This window comes from Enhydra lutris, unplaced genomic scaffold (assembly GCF_002288905.1).
Source record: "Enhydra lutris kenyoni isolate GAN:26980312 unplaced genomic scaffold, ASM228890v2 scaffoldscaffold2, whole genome shotgun sequence".
Lineage (NCBI taxonomy): Eukaryota > Metazoa > Chordata > Mammalia > Carnivora > Mustelidae > Enhydra > Enhydra lutris.
In genome coordinates, this window is record NW_019154086.1 from 29470467 (window position 1) to 29486358 (window position 15892).

At 43.8% G+C, this 15892-nt stretch overlaps 2 protein-coding genes across 2 annotated transcripts in view; one reads left to right on the top strand and one right to left on the bottom strand.

The window, feature by feature from the left end:
• Window positions 1–2952, top strand: part of LOC111149768 — a 69421-nt gene extending 66469 nt beyond the window's left edge. The window contains exon 19 of the mRNA XM_022507035.1: window positions 1449–2952. Coding sequence (XP_022362743.1) covers window positions 1449–1468 — 20 coding nt within the window. The 3' untranslated portion in view covers window positions 1469–2952. The remainder of the gene's footprint in view (window positions 1–1448) is intronic.
• Window positions 2953–8486: 5534 nt separating this feature from the next.
• LOC111150468 (interleukin 12A) lies at window positions 8487–15489 on the bottom strand. The gene is made up of 7 exons (XM_022507943.1): window positions 15388–15489; window positions 14570–14724; window positions 11141–11254; window positions 10745–10786; window positions 10628–10669; window positions 10389–10532; window positions 8487–8939 (listed from the first exon to the last, which is right to left on the bottom strand). The coding sequence occupies exons 1-7, from the start codon at window positions 15401–15403 to the stop codon at window positions 8784–8786; spliced, it is 669 nt and encodes a 222-aa protein (XP_022363651.1). The 5' UTR covers window positions 15404–15489; the 3' UTR covers window positions 8487–8783.
• Window positions 15490–15892: the final 403 nt, after the last annotated feature.

Here is a 15892-nt window from a genome sequence, read left to right on the forward strand (position 1 = left end):
GGAGATCTAAATAAAGATGATTTGTGGGTGGACTCAGAGGAATGGTTCAAATCACATCCCAAGTGCTGGCTGGCTTGGGACTAGCAAATTGTCAACCTAACTTTAAGCCTCTCTGTTTCCCTCTGGCAAATGGATGCAAAAAGCTCTAGGTCCTGGGTTTATTGTGAGAATGAAAAAAGATAATGCATGGAGAGCTCCAGGCAGGTAGTAAGGCTGGCTAAGTCAGCGGCCTGGTGGGGGGGGGGGGCGATGTAGGTGGGATAAAGATGTTTCCTTAGGGTACTGGAGACATTCAGCCTCCTAGGCCTTGTGGTGCAGAAGCAGTGCTGGGCGAGGCCACTGGGTGGCACCAGTGAACCTCCAGTGGCAGAGAAAAGAGGAAAAGCCAGGAGTCCAGAGTAAGGCTAAACTTTCTAGACTTAATCCAGAAAACGACACAGTTCCTTCCTTTGTCTTTAATCACTTCTTTTTGTGTGTGTGTGGCTTGATTTGGCGTGTTGGTCAAACCGGTTCAAACCTTTGTTACCTATTGTTACCGTAGTTGAGGAATGCAGTGTTACTTCTCCACAGCCTCAGTAAGTCAGAGAGAGGGCTTTGTTGGAATTGTTTGGACTTTTTATTCCAAAAAGGATGTGAAGAATGTGTCAATGCCCCACAAGTTTATGTGAATGGTAAAATCATCCTGTGATCTATCAGGATGCTTTGAGATACCATGAGCATATTTCCTCTGTAGATTTTGGATGCAGCAGCCGTAAGCAGATAGAATATCGAGTTTTGGTACCAGTTTTTTCATTCATATTCCTGGATGTGTTGAAATTTTGTGAATTACTGAGGCCCATGTGTGGAAATCTGTTTATTTGCATATAGATGTTTCTGCCTGTTGCCGACAATGGCCTCTGTGTTGTCATAACCAAATAATCACAGCCTCTTCTATCAAAGTAATAAGCCTTGAAAAGTCTCTCTCACAGGCTCTTTATAATGGGTTGTTATTCTGTTTTTTGTCTCTGCTCCTGATCTCACTAGACACCTGACTTATTGATACATTAGAACCGTAAAGGGGTTTATGAATTTTTTTTAGCGCTGAAAGAGATTGTATAAGCTGGCTGATCAGCCCAATTCCCTCATTACATAGGACAGCAAAACTCTTCTGAGTTAAAAACAAACAAGCAAAAAAAAAAAAAAAACTACCAAAAAAATTTACCAATATTTTGTGCCTTTGTGTGTGGCCTGAATATCCAGTTAGTTGGTGGAGTTTTGCATTTTTTATCAGGATATTTTAGTATCTTGTGACCAAGTCTTTTGAGTTTGCGATGGCTTATCTTCAGCTCAGGAAAATGCAGCTATTGCAGAAGATTGTTTTTGAAATGCCAAGTGATTTTCTATAAAAGCACGCTCCCTTTCCCACCCAACAGTGAATCCCTGAGTCTGTTTGATTCTCTCTGCTTTAGGTTTCTTACAGGAAAGGTGAAGTTTGGAAGATGAGCGGAAAAAGGAAGCCTCAGGAACTTTTCTCTGCAAAAGACCACTGCAACTGGTAATTGGGTATGGACCTGATGAGACCTTGAACTGCACAGTCTGAAGGCAGCTCCTTTCACACAGGCAGAAACTCTGCAGCTCGCATTATTCAGGGGCACAGAAAATGTAAAATATTTAGACAACTTAAGGAAGAAAAAACCTCTATAACATCGAGATTCATTTATTTATTTCTCTTTTTTTTGCACCTCCTGCTCACACCATCCTGCCCTGCTTCCCCAGCCAACATCTGTCCTTACAAAGGTGCTTAAAATGACTCCACTCAGTCAGGTGAGAAATGTGGTAATTTTCCTTTCAGAGTCTGCGAACTATGAAAGTCATATCAAGTATCTGAGACCTTTTTAGCAATTAAGTGGTAGTGTGCTTAAACTCATGCCAATTTAGTTGAGCTTTTTTTCATCGTGACATTAATAATGAAGAGAGATTTCCTGTTCTTTTAGCCCCCACTGTGACAGGCCTGTCGCCCCCCACCCCCCCACCCCAGGTACAATGTATCTTCTTAGGTGGGATGATTTCCATAGCTCACTTTACCAACCTATCTGGCTAGTGGTCTGTTAAATCGGTAAACCAATCATGTTACCTGGACCTGGAGTGATGAGAAGAAATGTAATCCTGTCCCCATCACACATTGGGGTGCACTCTCAGAGGCGATCTTATCTCAGGCGGTGAAGACGGATGGATGTTCAGAGAGTACCTTGGAAGTTTCATCAACCTTCCAAAATCGCAAGGCCAAGTGCTACATTTCTTGACTTTCACCCTGGGATCATTTACTTTCTGGGGGGAAAAATGCCACTCAGAAATCGCTGTAGAAGGACCAAGGGAAAACTGTCATGTCTTCTTGAAGAAGATTTGCCCCAGGGAATAATGAGCCACATTGGCTCTTGTTAATTGGTGAAATGGTTTTTTGGGGTCTGTATAGCCATTGTCACTCTCCCAGAATCATGCATGTGGTTGATTAACATTTTGGATATGTTTTGTTAACTTATTTGAAGAAACTATAAATTACCATTAGTCTACTGTAAGCATTAGCTGTAGAATAAAATAAATCTCAATGAATTAATCAGAGAAATACACTTTAACTATTGTTTTGCCTGTGAAGAACCAATTCACTTTATAGGGGAGAACATATTTTTAATTGTCAGGGATCCTGTGGAATTAAATCAGTGTCGCTGTATGAGTTTGTTTTTTTTTTTTATTGTCCTATATTTTAGGAAATACAAGAAATTTTAACATTCAGGAGTATAAATACTTTATTAAAGAACTTGAATTTTTAAATGTTTATTATTTTTTATAAGTTGTTTTCCGAAGAAAAGCATAATTTCAGAGGTGCTTTGTATGTATCTGGTTTCCCAACAATTTTCAACCTTTTTCATACTATGGATGAAAGGAAGAAAAATAAATTTGTACAGTACTAATGTGTCTCCTTTGTATTATTGTTTACTTACAAAGCATCATATTTCTCGATTGCTATTATCTTGGCTGTTTGGGCATTAGCTGGTTTTGTCGCCAGCTCTCCAGTTCTTGGACTGGGGCCCAGCATAAACCATGGTGAGCTGGTTCACCTGGGAGTTTGCAGAAATGCAGAAGAACCTGCCCGTCCCCTTGTCCCCCTAACTGTCCTCACTCCAGGAATGACAGCGACACTCCTGCCCCCTTGCTATTGGAAGGTATGTTTTTACTTAAAACCAGATGGGTTCGTATTAGTTCCCCACCTGTGCATCTTCCTAACGGGACTTTTCTGCACATTTGGGATGCATTTTGTTATTTTATTGAATTGCTTTAGGGGGAAATTCTCCCGTTCTTTGACATGTGGAAGCACATTTTCACTCTCATTTTCTGCAGAGGCCATTGTATTTGCTGATTTTTCAAGGGGTTCTCATGAGGATGGTGGTTTTCGGCCGTTGGCCTTGCCCGTTGCCTGTTGTTGGAAGTTCTTGGGGCTAAAGCAGCACACGGCCTGCTGAAGGGTGTGATCCCAACTGGGTAACTGCTGGGAGTTTATCTTTTCTAGCCCACACCCTGTGGTTTGAGTATTTCTGGTAACCACTCTGGAGCTGCGGTCCTGGGTTGAATTCTGAGCATGGAGTTCTGAGGTTTTTCCTGTTTCTTAATGAGGACATGCAGCTCTGCCCTGAAGCCCGCTCGTGGAATTTAGATCCGGTGTGTTTCTCTTATGATGTGGATTCCTGGTGAGTTAGTCAGCCATCGTTATTCTGTGGAAGTCCATTTGCGCTGTTTGCTGTAAACTCTGGCATGAGTTTCATTTTTATTAATTTTTATTATTTATTTTTTTTAAAGATTCCATCCATTTATTCAGCAGAGACAGACAGTGAGAGAGGGAATATAAGCAGGGGGAGAAGGAGAGGGAGAAGCAGGCTTCCCGCAGAGCAGGGAGCCCGACGCAGTGCTAGATCGCAGGACCCTGGGGCCAAGACCCAAGCTGAAGACTGACACTTCACGGACTGCGTCACCCAGGCATCCCCTTGAGTTTCATTTTTAGAAGAGTGTATGCTGTATGCATTTACAGTGTTGCTTTATTTTCAAGCAAGTTGGGAACTCTAAGAGATGGTTTTGTTACTTATAAAAACTCAACTGCTGGAGAAACTTGGACTAGTTCAGTGAGTTTTTTACTTTTCCTTAGCTGTAAAGGCCTTTTGTGAAATCTCGTCTGGAACCTGCATGGGTAAAGCGGTCAGAAGAGGAGCTTCTCTGGTAGGGGACTACTGGGGGCTATCGGGGGTTGTTGAAGAGCTTGGCTGGATCTCTGAACCACTCCTGTCAGGGGCAGTGTGGGAACCGGCTGGTGAGGTGATCCCCTGGGCCTCTTGGAACTACTGTCGAGAGAGACCGGTGCAAGGGGAAGTGGACGACACTTTGGTTCACCAGTGTCAGGGGTTGGCTTCTGAAGGACAGTGACCACATAATGCCAAGCTGTAGACATGTGGGCTATATATATCTACAGGCTTATGCATTTTGGATTTTTCCCAGTATAAGCACACAAAAATTGTTTTGAAGTAAGCACACATGTGCATTTTTTACAATTTTAAACTTTTTTTTGGTAATTGGGAATACTTTGATTTTTTAAAGACTAAAGACTTTCTTTATTCCCAGATTAGAAAAAGAAATGAGAAACATATGGGAGCCCATGAAGATTTGCCATTCTCTCGCTTTCTACCACCTTTCAGTGCCAGGGCCTGAGAATACACAGACGTGGGTAACATGGCATTTCCTGTACTTGAAGTTTTCCTAGTGTCTCGAGAGGGAGACACGTATAGATAACCATGATGGTGTTTGTAGGGTGGTGATGAAAATGTCCCTTGACTTACTGGGCCCCTACTACCAAAGGTGAAAGGCTGCTGTGGCTGCACAGGCCTGAGCCACGCCGCCCCGGGGGCCAATCACGGTGTGTCACTTCCTCGTCATGCAAGCATCCATGGTTTCTTACCTGAGTTTCCTCATCTATAGAAAGGGGAAGATTTCTCCTTGTACAACTATTGAGAGGATTATTTGCATTTGTGGTAAACACTTAGAAATGCACCTAGCATTTAGTTAGCACCCAGTAAGAACTAGTTAATGTTACTTCTAAAAAAGTTCACATGAATATATTCTCTGATGTTAAATTGATGTCATAATCACATTTATGTTTTTAAAGCGATTTTATTTATTATTTTAGAGAGAGCAAGCAAGGGAAGGGGCAGAGGGAGAGACAGAATCCCAAGCAGACTCTACACTGAACATAGAGCCCAGTGTGGGGTTCTAACCCATGAGCCTGAGAGCATAACCTGAGCCAGAATTAAGAATCAGACGCGTAACAGACGCTTAACAGACTGATCCACTCAGGTGCCCCTTCATATATATATATATATATATATATATATATATATTTTTTTTTTTTTTTTTTTTTTTTAAGTAAGCTGTATGTCCAACACGGGGCTTGAACTCACAATCCTGAGATCAAGACTCATGTGCTCTATGACTGAGCCACCCAGGTAAGAGAAGCTATTCCTATTTTTAATATCATATTAAAAAATACATAAATACAACGGAAATTTTTGACCTATTCTCACCAAATACATTTCAACCAAAAAATTGATACAATTCAATTTTCGAAAATGTGGCTTTTTAAAAAAAATTTAAATAAAGTTTAAATTTCTATTTATTTCAGCCAGCTGAGACTATTACAACAAAATACCACAGACTGGGTGGCTTAAACGACAGACGTTCATTCCCCATGGTTCTGAAGGCTGGGAAGTCTGAGGTTAGGGTACCCAAGGATTTGGTGTCTGGTGAGGGCTCTCATGGTGGTTTGTAGACAGCCACCTGTCACTGTGTCCCCACAGGGAGCTGGGGAGTTTCTCCTACTCTCTTCTTACAATGGCACTAATCCTATCATCAGAACACGCTTATGACCTAACTTACCTCCCAGTGCCTCACTTCTAAGTACCATCGCTTTGGGGGTCAGTGCTTCAACATAGGCATTTTAAGGGTCACAAGCCTTCAGTCCGTGGCAATACTGTAAAGCACTCTGCCCTAAACTAGGAAGCCAGATCCTGCTGGCAGAACCAAGTGTTTGGTCTTCAAGCAAGGACAGCACCTGAACGGTTCAGGGTGATACCACCAAGGGGACTCACTAGTTTCTGTCCGTGCTGGCCCCAGACAAAGCTGGTTTTTCTTCTCTTTCTGTCCCCATGTTTTCTTTCCTCATTGGGTTGTCTCAGGTGCTTTTGCATCTCTTGAGTTGTCCAATCCCTGCCTTTGGATGTCTGGCCAGACCATTATCCAGAACTGTTTCCTTTATCCTAAAGCTCTGCACCCTCTGGGGGGCAGCTGTCAGCTGTGAATTTTCATCTTAATTCTCTGATTAAGTCATTCTCAAGTGTGAGAAATACTTTCACTGTTTATTTCCTTTCCAAAATAATTTGTTAATCAAGTGAATCTCTAACAGGCTAAGACTGGGGAATATTTTTAGGGGGAAGGTATCTCAATCCTACCATGTTCCTTTGCTTGCTGTCCTTTATTCTGGGAGGGCAGGGACTTGCACCAGACCCCTGGGGAGCACCTGACGCGCTGAGTGCTGGGCAGGGACAGGGCCTTGCAGAATCTAAACAATCTTAACACTTTTTAAAAACTAATGTTGAGCATTGACTCAATGACAGCCCCATACTGTGTCTGAATCAGCACAACAGCACTGAAATAGGGCCTACAGTTTTCTGAATTTCGCAGGTAAGAAAATAGTAGCGAAGGAGGGTTTTACCAATTTGGCCCAGTCACCAAGCCCAAAGACTACTAATAATTTTTAAAAATTGCTCACATTTATATGTATGTACTACACGTCAGGAACAGTGCTAGTGCTCGACGTGAGCTGTTCTACGTAACCCTCCCTCTGACCCTCTGAGGAAGGTTCTAGCATCATCTTCCCTTCTTAGAAGAAGAAATAAGGAGAGGTTAAAACCACTTGGTCATGTTATACAACTTGTAGACTGTAGGCCCAGGATTAAATGGAAAAAGAGAAGAACTAACCATGTAATAAAGAATAGAAGAGGTTTCTCGGGCTAGTCATGCGCCTGAAGCATAGGTCATGGTAATTTCTAGAACCAAAGTAACACCTGTGTTCCTCTGTACAAGCCCTGTCCATAGATAGATGATCTGCTTGCCTCTCCTTGTTTCTAGGCACAGACAGCTGGCCAGTCATCATTCCTAGTGAAGGATGGCAGCAACTCTAAGGCCCCAGGCCCATCATGCCATTGAGCTCTTCTTTCCATTATCAAAGCCACTGAAACCCAAACCCAACACTTAAGGCAAGAAACTCCTGTCTGTGAATCGCTCGCAGGTCATTCAAGTTTGTGGAGGAATCCCTCAAGAAAAGGGGAGTATGTATTGGGATCTAGTTTCTGATTACTTCTATCTGTGTATCCAGTGGGGTGAGAATTTGAACAAATGAGTCATTCTGCCACACAGATGAGGGGACCTGGGGTAGTTGTACACATCCCCTCTCAGTCCTCAGGGATATGAGCTGGACTGTGGTGGGGAAAGAGTCACATGAGGTAGGGGGCAGGACCCCCTAAATAGCTCCTTTCTTATGGCCTTTTCAGATGAAGGAGGAAGATGATTATCAGAGCACTAAATTACATGGTATTTTGCCAGGTGAATCTTTTAAAGATTGGTTTAGATAATTAAAAAGATGGAATTTAATATTGGGTCGTTAGGAGCACATCTCTTAAGAGTGGCAATTATCCATGTGGTTCAGGCAGAAGTTCTAGATCATTTGAAGCAAATGGAGAATTTTTCTCATTGTAATTGGGAAACAGCTTCCCCCTAAGGGCCCAAAGGGTCACAAAAATTAGAATAATTTAACTAGAAGGCCTCTAAATGATGTTTTTCCCAATTGAAGGATATTATGTATTTGTCTAAGGCACACAGTATGTTATGGGGTTGCAGTTAATGGGGAAAAACATTTTTATGTGTTTTACTTTTAGATGTAGATGTCGAACAAAACAATACTCTCAAAAACCATAACTCACTTGATGGCCTTAGTATTAAAGCATATCTAGTCTTCCAAGTCTCCTTTTAAAATAAGAGATTAGAGGAAGTAGGACTTGGGTAAGAATATTGTGACATTCTTTCCAAGGAAATTTCGTTCACATTGGTGTTTTCAGTTTTCCCACAATGTGTATTTTAATGCTTAAAGTATTCCAATCATATCAGAAAAAATGAGACTTATTTTATTCAATCATTTTATTTTTAGAACATAAGGTATTTCTCAAATCCATCTGATAATAAATACTTTAATAAATATGACATAAATAAATATAAGTTAATTCACATGCTGTCGTGAACACAAAATTATATAAATAAGTATTTTAAAATAAATTATGCTTGAGTGTTTGTTTCTACAAACACTCTGGTACAGAAATAGCTTATAAATTCTTGCTCTTCTAGTAAAGGGAAAAGAAGAACATGTTGAGTGAGGACATTTCCCTCTTTAGCAATTTGCTCATGAAAACCTAAAAACAACTGCTCCGTAGAAAATGTGAAGTCTACTTGATAAAGGGCAACCTGTGGATGGAACAGTCACATTGTTCAGATTTTGGGGGGCAACTAATGTAAACAAGCATGAGAATTATCATACTAGCTTAAGCAGGACCAGGTCAAGGCACCCCCTTCTGGTTCTTAACCCACATCCTGTGAAAAATATTTTTGATTCACATTATTTTAAGAATGGCTTTAAGGTCTGGAGGGACCTCAGCTTTTTAGGAAGAGTTCAGATAGCTCATCATTCTATCGATGGTCACGGCACGAATTCTGAAAGCATGAAGAAGTATGCAGAGCTTGATTTTAGTTTTATAAAAATCTGGTTCTTCAAGGGAAGATGTCTGTGGCACAGTCGCACTGTTGAAATTCAGGGCCTATAAGGATAAATATTAAGGATGACATACATGATATTCCCAAATTAAAACATTCATCCGTAAAAATGGGTGAAGCCAATACATGTCTCAGAGTCTGCAACCCACTTTCTCATTACAACTCCTAAACCCGACCCAGATCTACTCCCAGCCAGATGGCCGGGCAGAACCTGAGAGAAGAAATACTCATTATCCAAGCACATGTATCTTCAGTGAGCTCTGAAAAGACCCTTAAAGCTATTTAGAAAACCGTCAGTGGGAGTTGCATGTTCGAAAGGAACAATTCTGTTCAGATGACATCTGCTGCAATATCTAATTAATTTTTATATGTTATACTAAGAAGCTAAGTCCTTTTTAGAACAGAGAGGTGATGGATCGCTATTGATCGGAACTCCCAGAGTAACAGACCTGTCTGCTACAGGCACTCGTTTGTGCTAGATACATAAACCTGGCCACGGAGCGCTCAGTGTTACCCTTTCATTTGATAACATAATGCAAGATCTTCTATTTGCACAGGGATCAATATGTCCACTTGTTCCTTGCAAAAAGCCCAAGAGAAAGGTAGGGTGGGAGAAGTCACGCCATTTTACAAGGGAAAATCCTGAGTCCCAATGGGAGTGAATGGTTTGGGCACGGTTGGCTGATTCCTGGCAGAGTAGATTCCAATGCTCAAATCATCTGAATCTTGGACGCGAAAATGAAATAACTCTCTAGATGCTAACCTTCTTTGATACTTGCAGGAAGCTCATTGCTGCATTTCCAGCAATAATTCGGCACAAAAAGAGAACTCATACTTCTTTTTATGCATGCCTTGGCCACCGAGGTATTCACCCTGCTCTTTCTTTGGTGACTATTTCTGTTTTGTATTAGCATCCATGCTGGGGTGATTCAGAAAATTACAGAGCCAGTTCTTGTCTATGAGTGACGTTGTGGATATCCCAGGTGATGGGTCATTGTTTTATGTCACACACATTTTAGTTCAGAATGGGTCACACCTAGGCATCAGGCCCCACTTGTTTTCTCCCACAGTATTTGCAGATACGTCTAATGGCCCCTCAGGGCACACCCTGGAGCGTTCAGAGTGAGCGAGAAGCTAAGAGTAGTGAAACCCCTCTGATGTGGGTTTCAATCCTGGCTCTGCCACTTACAAGCCACTTGGACAAGCAGCTAACTCTGAGCTTGGCTTTCCTCCTTTGAACACACCCCACATGGTGGTTGCAGGGATGGTAAGAGAGAATCTGTGAAAACATCTGCAGGGAGCCCCGTGTGTACCACACGCTCAACAAGCGGGAGTCTGCTTGTCTTCCCCGTGGCCTACTCACGAGTCCCTTTGTCGAGAGGCTCTGCAGCGGACATAGAAGGGGGATTTCCGGCCTCTCCCAATCGTCATGGACTCTGACTAGCCATCTCAGCGTGAAGAAGGTGCTCTTCCTGGGAGTATGAAGGTCTTACCTGCAACAGGTCATCAATAGCCGTCAGCATGCTTTGATCCAGAAAGATCTGCCTCTTAGGATCCATTAAAAGCTTTGTGTTCATGGCCTTGAACTCCACCTGGTACATCTTCAAGTCCTCATAGATACTGCTAAGGCACAGGGTCTAAGTGATAGGACAAAATGGGAAAGGAGCCACTGAGATGGCTGAAAATGCTTCCCCCGCATTGCATCTGAGGAAAGACAGTATTTGTGTCTTACCGTCATAAAGGAGGCCTTTCTGGAGGCCAGGCAACTCCCATTCTAGAAAAAAAAATAATGAGACATCAATGATATGAATTCATCATAGGGGCTGAAACCTTTAATTTTCTGACTTACAGTTATCAAAGAGATCTCTCTGGAAGCCAGGCAACTCTCATTCTAGAGAAAAAAAAAATCACATCACATCAAAAATATTAATTCTTAATATACATTTTCCTGGCTTTTCTCAAACATATCTTTTTTATTGTAGTAAAAAACACATAACATAGAATTTACTATCTTAACTCTTCTTAAGGATACTACAGTTCAATAGTATTAAGTATATTCACATTGTTGTAAAACACATGTTTTTTATATGTATATACATATTTTTTCAAATTCAACTTCTGAAGTGGGACCTATTAAAATCTCCTGGTGATGGAGACCAGAAACATGCACATTTTTGGAAGAAGATGAGGTTTGATGCCTAGCTCTTAACTGTGTTACTTGCTTGGGGAAGAAAATCATCCATACCATGGTTAATTCCAACGGTAAGCAGGCCTCCACGGTGCTGGTTTTATCCTTTGTGATATCTTCATGATCAATCTCTTCGGAAGTGCAGGAGTAAAGTTCTAGGGTTTGTTGGGCCTGTAAGAAACATAAAGAGTAACCCAGTTTATAATATTAGTAAGGCACCTGGCCTTATAGGAGGCTGACACCGCAGGCGGCTTCTGACATCCATCTCTTTGACCGGTAGGAAATCTGGGATCTTCCTAAGACAAAAGGAAACAGGTTATTTACATTCTCTCTCCCTCCCTCCTCTCCCTTTGCCTAGGATGAATTTCTCTGAATGATCCGTTTTTCCACTATGTAAACACTATAAATCATTTCAACAGGCTATGCTAATCAGCGTCTACACCACGCTGTGACACTTGCTTCCGGTGAAAACAGGTTTTTTTTCCTTTTGTCAAAGCACCTGGGTTTTATGAATATCCTTTTCAAGCAGAATGTCTAAAGGCAGAACTGTTAAGGTCCCAACTTGATGGATATAACAAACATGTAACCTAAAGACAAGTGGTTCACATACACACACGCAACCACACACATGGATGTCATCTTATAAGCATGCTGGAAAGCACCGTTGAATAGATTTATGAAATTTATCTAAGAAGTCAGTAAATTTGATTGAAGACTGAGATCGTTTTTCCATTCATCAAGCCTAAGGTGTCCAAGGAGTCTCCCACTCTTATCTGTGGCTTCACTTTCCTTGGTTTATCTGCCAGTAACTGTGGTCTGGAAGGAGGTGATCCTCCTTCCAGCTCGGAGTCAAAAGCTTCCTAGTAGCCTAACAGCACGTCACAATGCCTGTGCCGCTCACTTCATCACACGGGCATTTGATCATCTCACATCATCACAAGAAAAAGGGTGAGTATGGTACAGTAAAATACGTAGAAACCACATTCCCTTAACTTAGATTCTTATAATTACTCTATTTTATCATCAATTATTATTGTCAATCTCTTACTGTGCCTAGTTTAGAAATAAAACTTTACCATAGATATGTGTGTATAGGAAAAAACACAATATAGGATTTGGTACTGTCTGTGGTTCCAGAGGTCCACTGGGGGTCTCGGAAAGTATCCTCCTTGGAGAAGGGGGGACTCATGGTACTAAGGAACAGGACGAAGAAGAGGACTGTCATCCCCCGCTCCCTTCCCAGATTCCAAGTTCAACTGCAGAGACAGGAAAGTGCCCAAATGACAAGGAGTCATGTCAGCATGTAAGAAGTACTGAGAAGGGTATGAAGGCTTCTCCAGAGATAAGACAACGGCATTAAGAGGATTAGAAGGCCTACCAGCAGAAGAGAGGAAATATTAGGCAGAGGGAAGTGCAGGAGCCATAATCGAGGCTTGAGATGCAGAGCATGTTTGGAAACAAGTAGTAAAATCTCTGGGGTAAGCAGAATAATGCCCCATCCCCCCACCCTCCATCCACTTCCTAACCTTTGGAACCTGAGAAGAGGTTACATAGCCAAGGGGGAATTACGGTTGCTGATGAAATGAAGGTTGTTAATCAGCTTGCTTTAAATTGGGAAGTTATCTTGGATTATCTGGGTAGGTCCAATGTCATTGCTGGGTTGCTATAAATGGTAGGCGGCAGGGAGTCAACGTCAGAGTCATGCAGCGTGTAGGCAGCTCAACAGGCCACTGCTGGCTTTGAGGCTGGAAGGGGGCCATTTACCAGGGACTGTGGGCTGCCTCTAGAAGCGGGAAAAGGCAAGAAAATGGATTCTCCCCTAGAGTCTCCAGAAAGGGACACCGCTCTGCTCCCATCTGGGTTCTAGCTTATTTCAGATTTAGAACTCCAGGGTTGTAAGATAATAAACTGGTGTTGTTTGAAGCCCCTTACTTTGAGGTATTTAGTTATAGCAGCAACCTGGAGCTATACACTGTTCCTGGAGGTACACACACACACACACACACGCACGCACCCAGGCAGCCGCCGTCCCGAGCAGGTGGTAAAGAGTTAGATTTGGAAATATGGGCCCTTCTCTCTTCAAGAGAAGCCGGAAATTTGGATTCTTATATGAAAGGTCCATTTTTTTCAATGGTATCAAACTCAAAATCAAAGACAAAATGTACGGGTCAAACTCCACACATCTGTGGGCTGTGAGCTGCATGCATTTGCCACCTCTTCCTTCTGTAAGAAGCCGGCTGATTTGTTCTAGCAAATTTGACAAAGGAATGCTATAAAAAACTATCAAATTGAGTCCTGCAATCTTTTGACCTTTAGAGCTGTACTGGGGAGTCGAAGGGTTAGCTTTTTCACATAAAGCATCTATTTATTTATTTATTTATTTATTTTTTAAAGATTTTATTTATTTATTTGACAGAGAGATCACAAGCAGGCAGAGAGGCAGGCAGAGAGAGAGGAGGAAGCAGAATCCCTGCTGAGCAGAGAGCCCGATGCGGGGCTCGATCCCAGGACTCTGAGATCATGACCTGAGCCAAAGGCAGCAGCTTAACCCACTGAGCCACCCAGGCACCCCTAAAGCATCTATTTAAATTGCAGCTCCTAAATTTTATCCAGATTGAAACTTTCTTCAGGAGTCCAAGCACTTTTCTCTGCAGTTTTCACTTGCTGAGCTGCCTTTTTAATTAAGATTGACTGAACTGTGAGGAGCAATTGGCATTGTGAAAGTCTAGAAGGGGGAAAGAATTCTTTAAGAAGGCCTTGTGGCCTTGAGTATATTTTAAGAGAGTCATAAAACAACAAGCTAGAAAATATTCAGGAAAGATTTACCAGAGAACAGGGAGCCAAAAGACAGCTTTTAAAACATCAGTCTTTGGCTGTTCCAGCAGAAGGTATAGGTATAGAAGCACTTTTAAAAGGAAAAAAAGGATGTTTTTGCATTAAAATATGAAACCTAAGTAAATGAATGAAGCTGTAAATCGTATTAGATAACCCGTGACACACCCACTGTCACAGGCCCCTGGGAACATGTTGCTCAGACAAAGAACTGTGTCACCACATTGGAAGCTGGTGAGTGGTGCGAGGGGCAAATCTAATTCATCTTTGTAGCCCCTGGAGCACAGGGGCTGCACCTAATAACGCTTTCCTGGATTGATAAGTGTGTCAGAGAAAGAGTGTGGGCCTGACACAATTCCATCTCTGTTGGCAGGCTACAGGGAACACTGTAAATATCCACTTTCCTCTGTGTAGACATAGCCAAAATGAGTGTCATTATAATTTATTACCACTCTTGCCGTCTCTGGAGACACAATTTCATTGAGACTCTTTAGCTAATAGTTGGGCCCTTTGTAAAGTTCCTTCTCCCAGTCCTGACGGCTCCTGATTAACGTCCCCAATTTCTCTGCAGTTCTTTTTAGGTGACCAGGGGTTCAGAGAAACCCCTTCCCTAGAGAGGCTGCAAAGTGGGAACAAGGATATTGAAAAACTCACCTTCCGAAGTGTGTTGCTGACAGCTCTCAGCAGGTTTTGGGAGTGGTTGAGGCACTGGAACATTCCTGGGCTTGGGGAGGCTGTGGGGAGGTTCCTGGCCAAACTGAGGTCGTCCACGTGGTTTAGGAGGACCAAGATGGTCACAAGAAAGAGGCCTGGAAAGGAAGAGTAGCAGGCTGAGCTCGTCAGCTTGGTTTGCCCTACTGCTACCTTCCATCCATTCTGGTCATCCGCACCCATCCACATCTTAACCTCACCAACCCCCCTCCAGCATTTCCCATTTTCCTTCAACACCTGAGAAATGAATCAAGTTCTTGGAGGGCAGTGCTCTGTTGTAGGGCTAGAAGGCAATTCCCTGTGAGGGCCCCCTAATGAGCTCGGACAAGGGGGTTGAATTCAGAGCTCACCCTCTATTTCACCAGTAGGGAAACTGAGGCCAGGTAGTGAAATGACTAGCCCAGACTCGGCCAAGTGTTTTGGAAACAGTGGGGTGACAGCCTCACTTTGAAGCTGGCTGGGATCTGCCCTCTTATAGCTGTAGCTGAGGGACCCCGAGAAAGAAAGTTACCGCGTGGGGCCTCAGTTTCAAATCTGTGAAGTGGGCCTGATGATAGCCCACAAGACTGCTTCCAGATAAGGAGACAATGTCCTATTTAGCGCGCGGTAAGCACGCAGTCATTCTCTCTGTCACCCCTGCACGAGGTTGCGGGCTGCCTTCCCGTCTCCGCTTAGCGGGTCCCGGGCTGCTGCCGCATCTCCCCGGGCTGCCGCCCCCTCCCCAGCCGAGCGCCGAGCCTCCCGGCGGGCCGGTTACTCACCGCGCGGCGGGCACATGCTGAGCGGACGCGGCGTGGACCCCGGGCGGGCGCTGGACGCGGACTGAGGACGCAGCAGGTGAGGGCGGTGGTGGGAGGCCGACCCGGGGGGTCACATTTTTATAATTGTCCCGAGGCGCGGCAGGACTTTCCCGGGACTCCGGTCTCCTGCTTGCTTTCTCTCTCTGTCTCTCTCTACATCAGCTTCTTGGTGACACGTGGAGCTGGGCCCGCGGGGTTTGCGGCGCTTTCGGATTAACTCCGCCGGTGCCCGGCCGCAGCCTTCTGGGGACGGCCCCGCCGCCTCCAGCCCGCCCAAAGCGAAAGCGAAATTGGCGCAGAGTCAGGGCTCAGGGTCCCCGGGCCAGCCCGACCCCTCGCCGGCCGCCGTCTGTCCCGGCCTCAGAGGCCCGCCCACCCCTCGCCCTCGGGCCCTCGCCCCGCCGCCCTGCAGCGCCCCCTTCCCACGGAGCGCCGAGTAGTGCCACTCACTGTCCACCTGTGTCCG

Excerpts from the sequence above, each read along its gene's own strand:
- LOC111150468 (XM_022507943.1), bottom strand. Across the intron at positions 10,787-11,140 it reads TACCGTTGGAATTAACCATG|AATGAGAGTTGCCTGGCTTC; the intron begins GTATGGATGATT and ends TTTTTTCTCTAG. Across the intron at positions 10,533-10,627 it reads GAAAGGCCTCCTTTATGACG|ACCCTGTGCCTTAGCAGTAT; the intron begins GTAAGACACAAA and ends CCTATCACTTAG.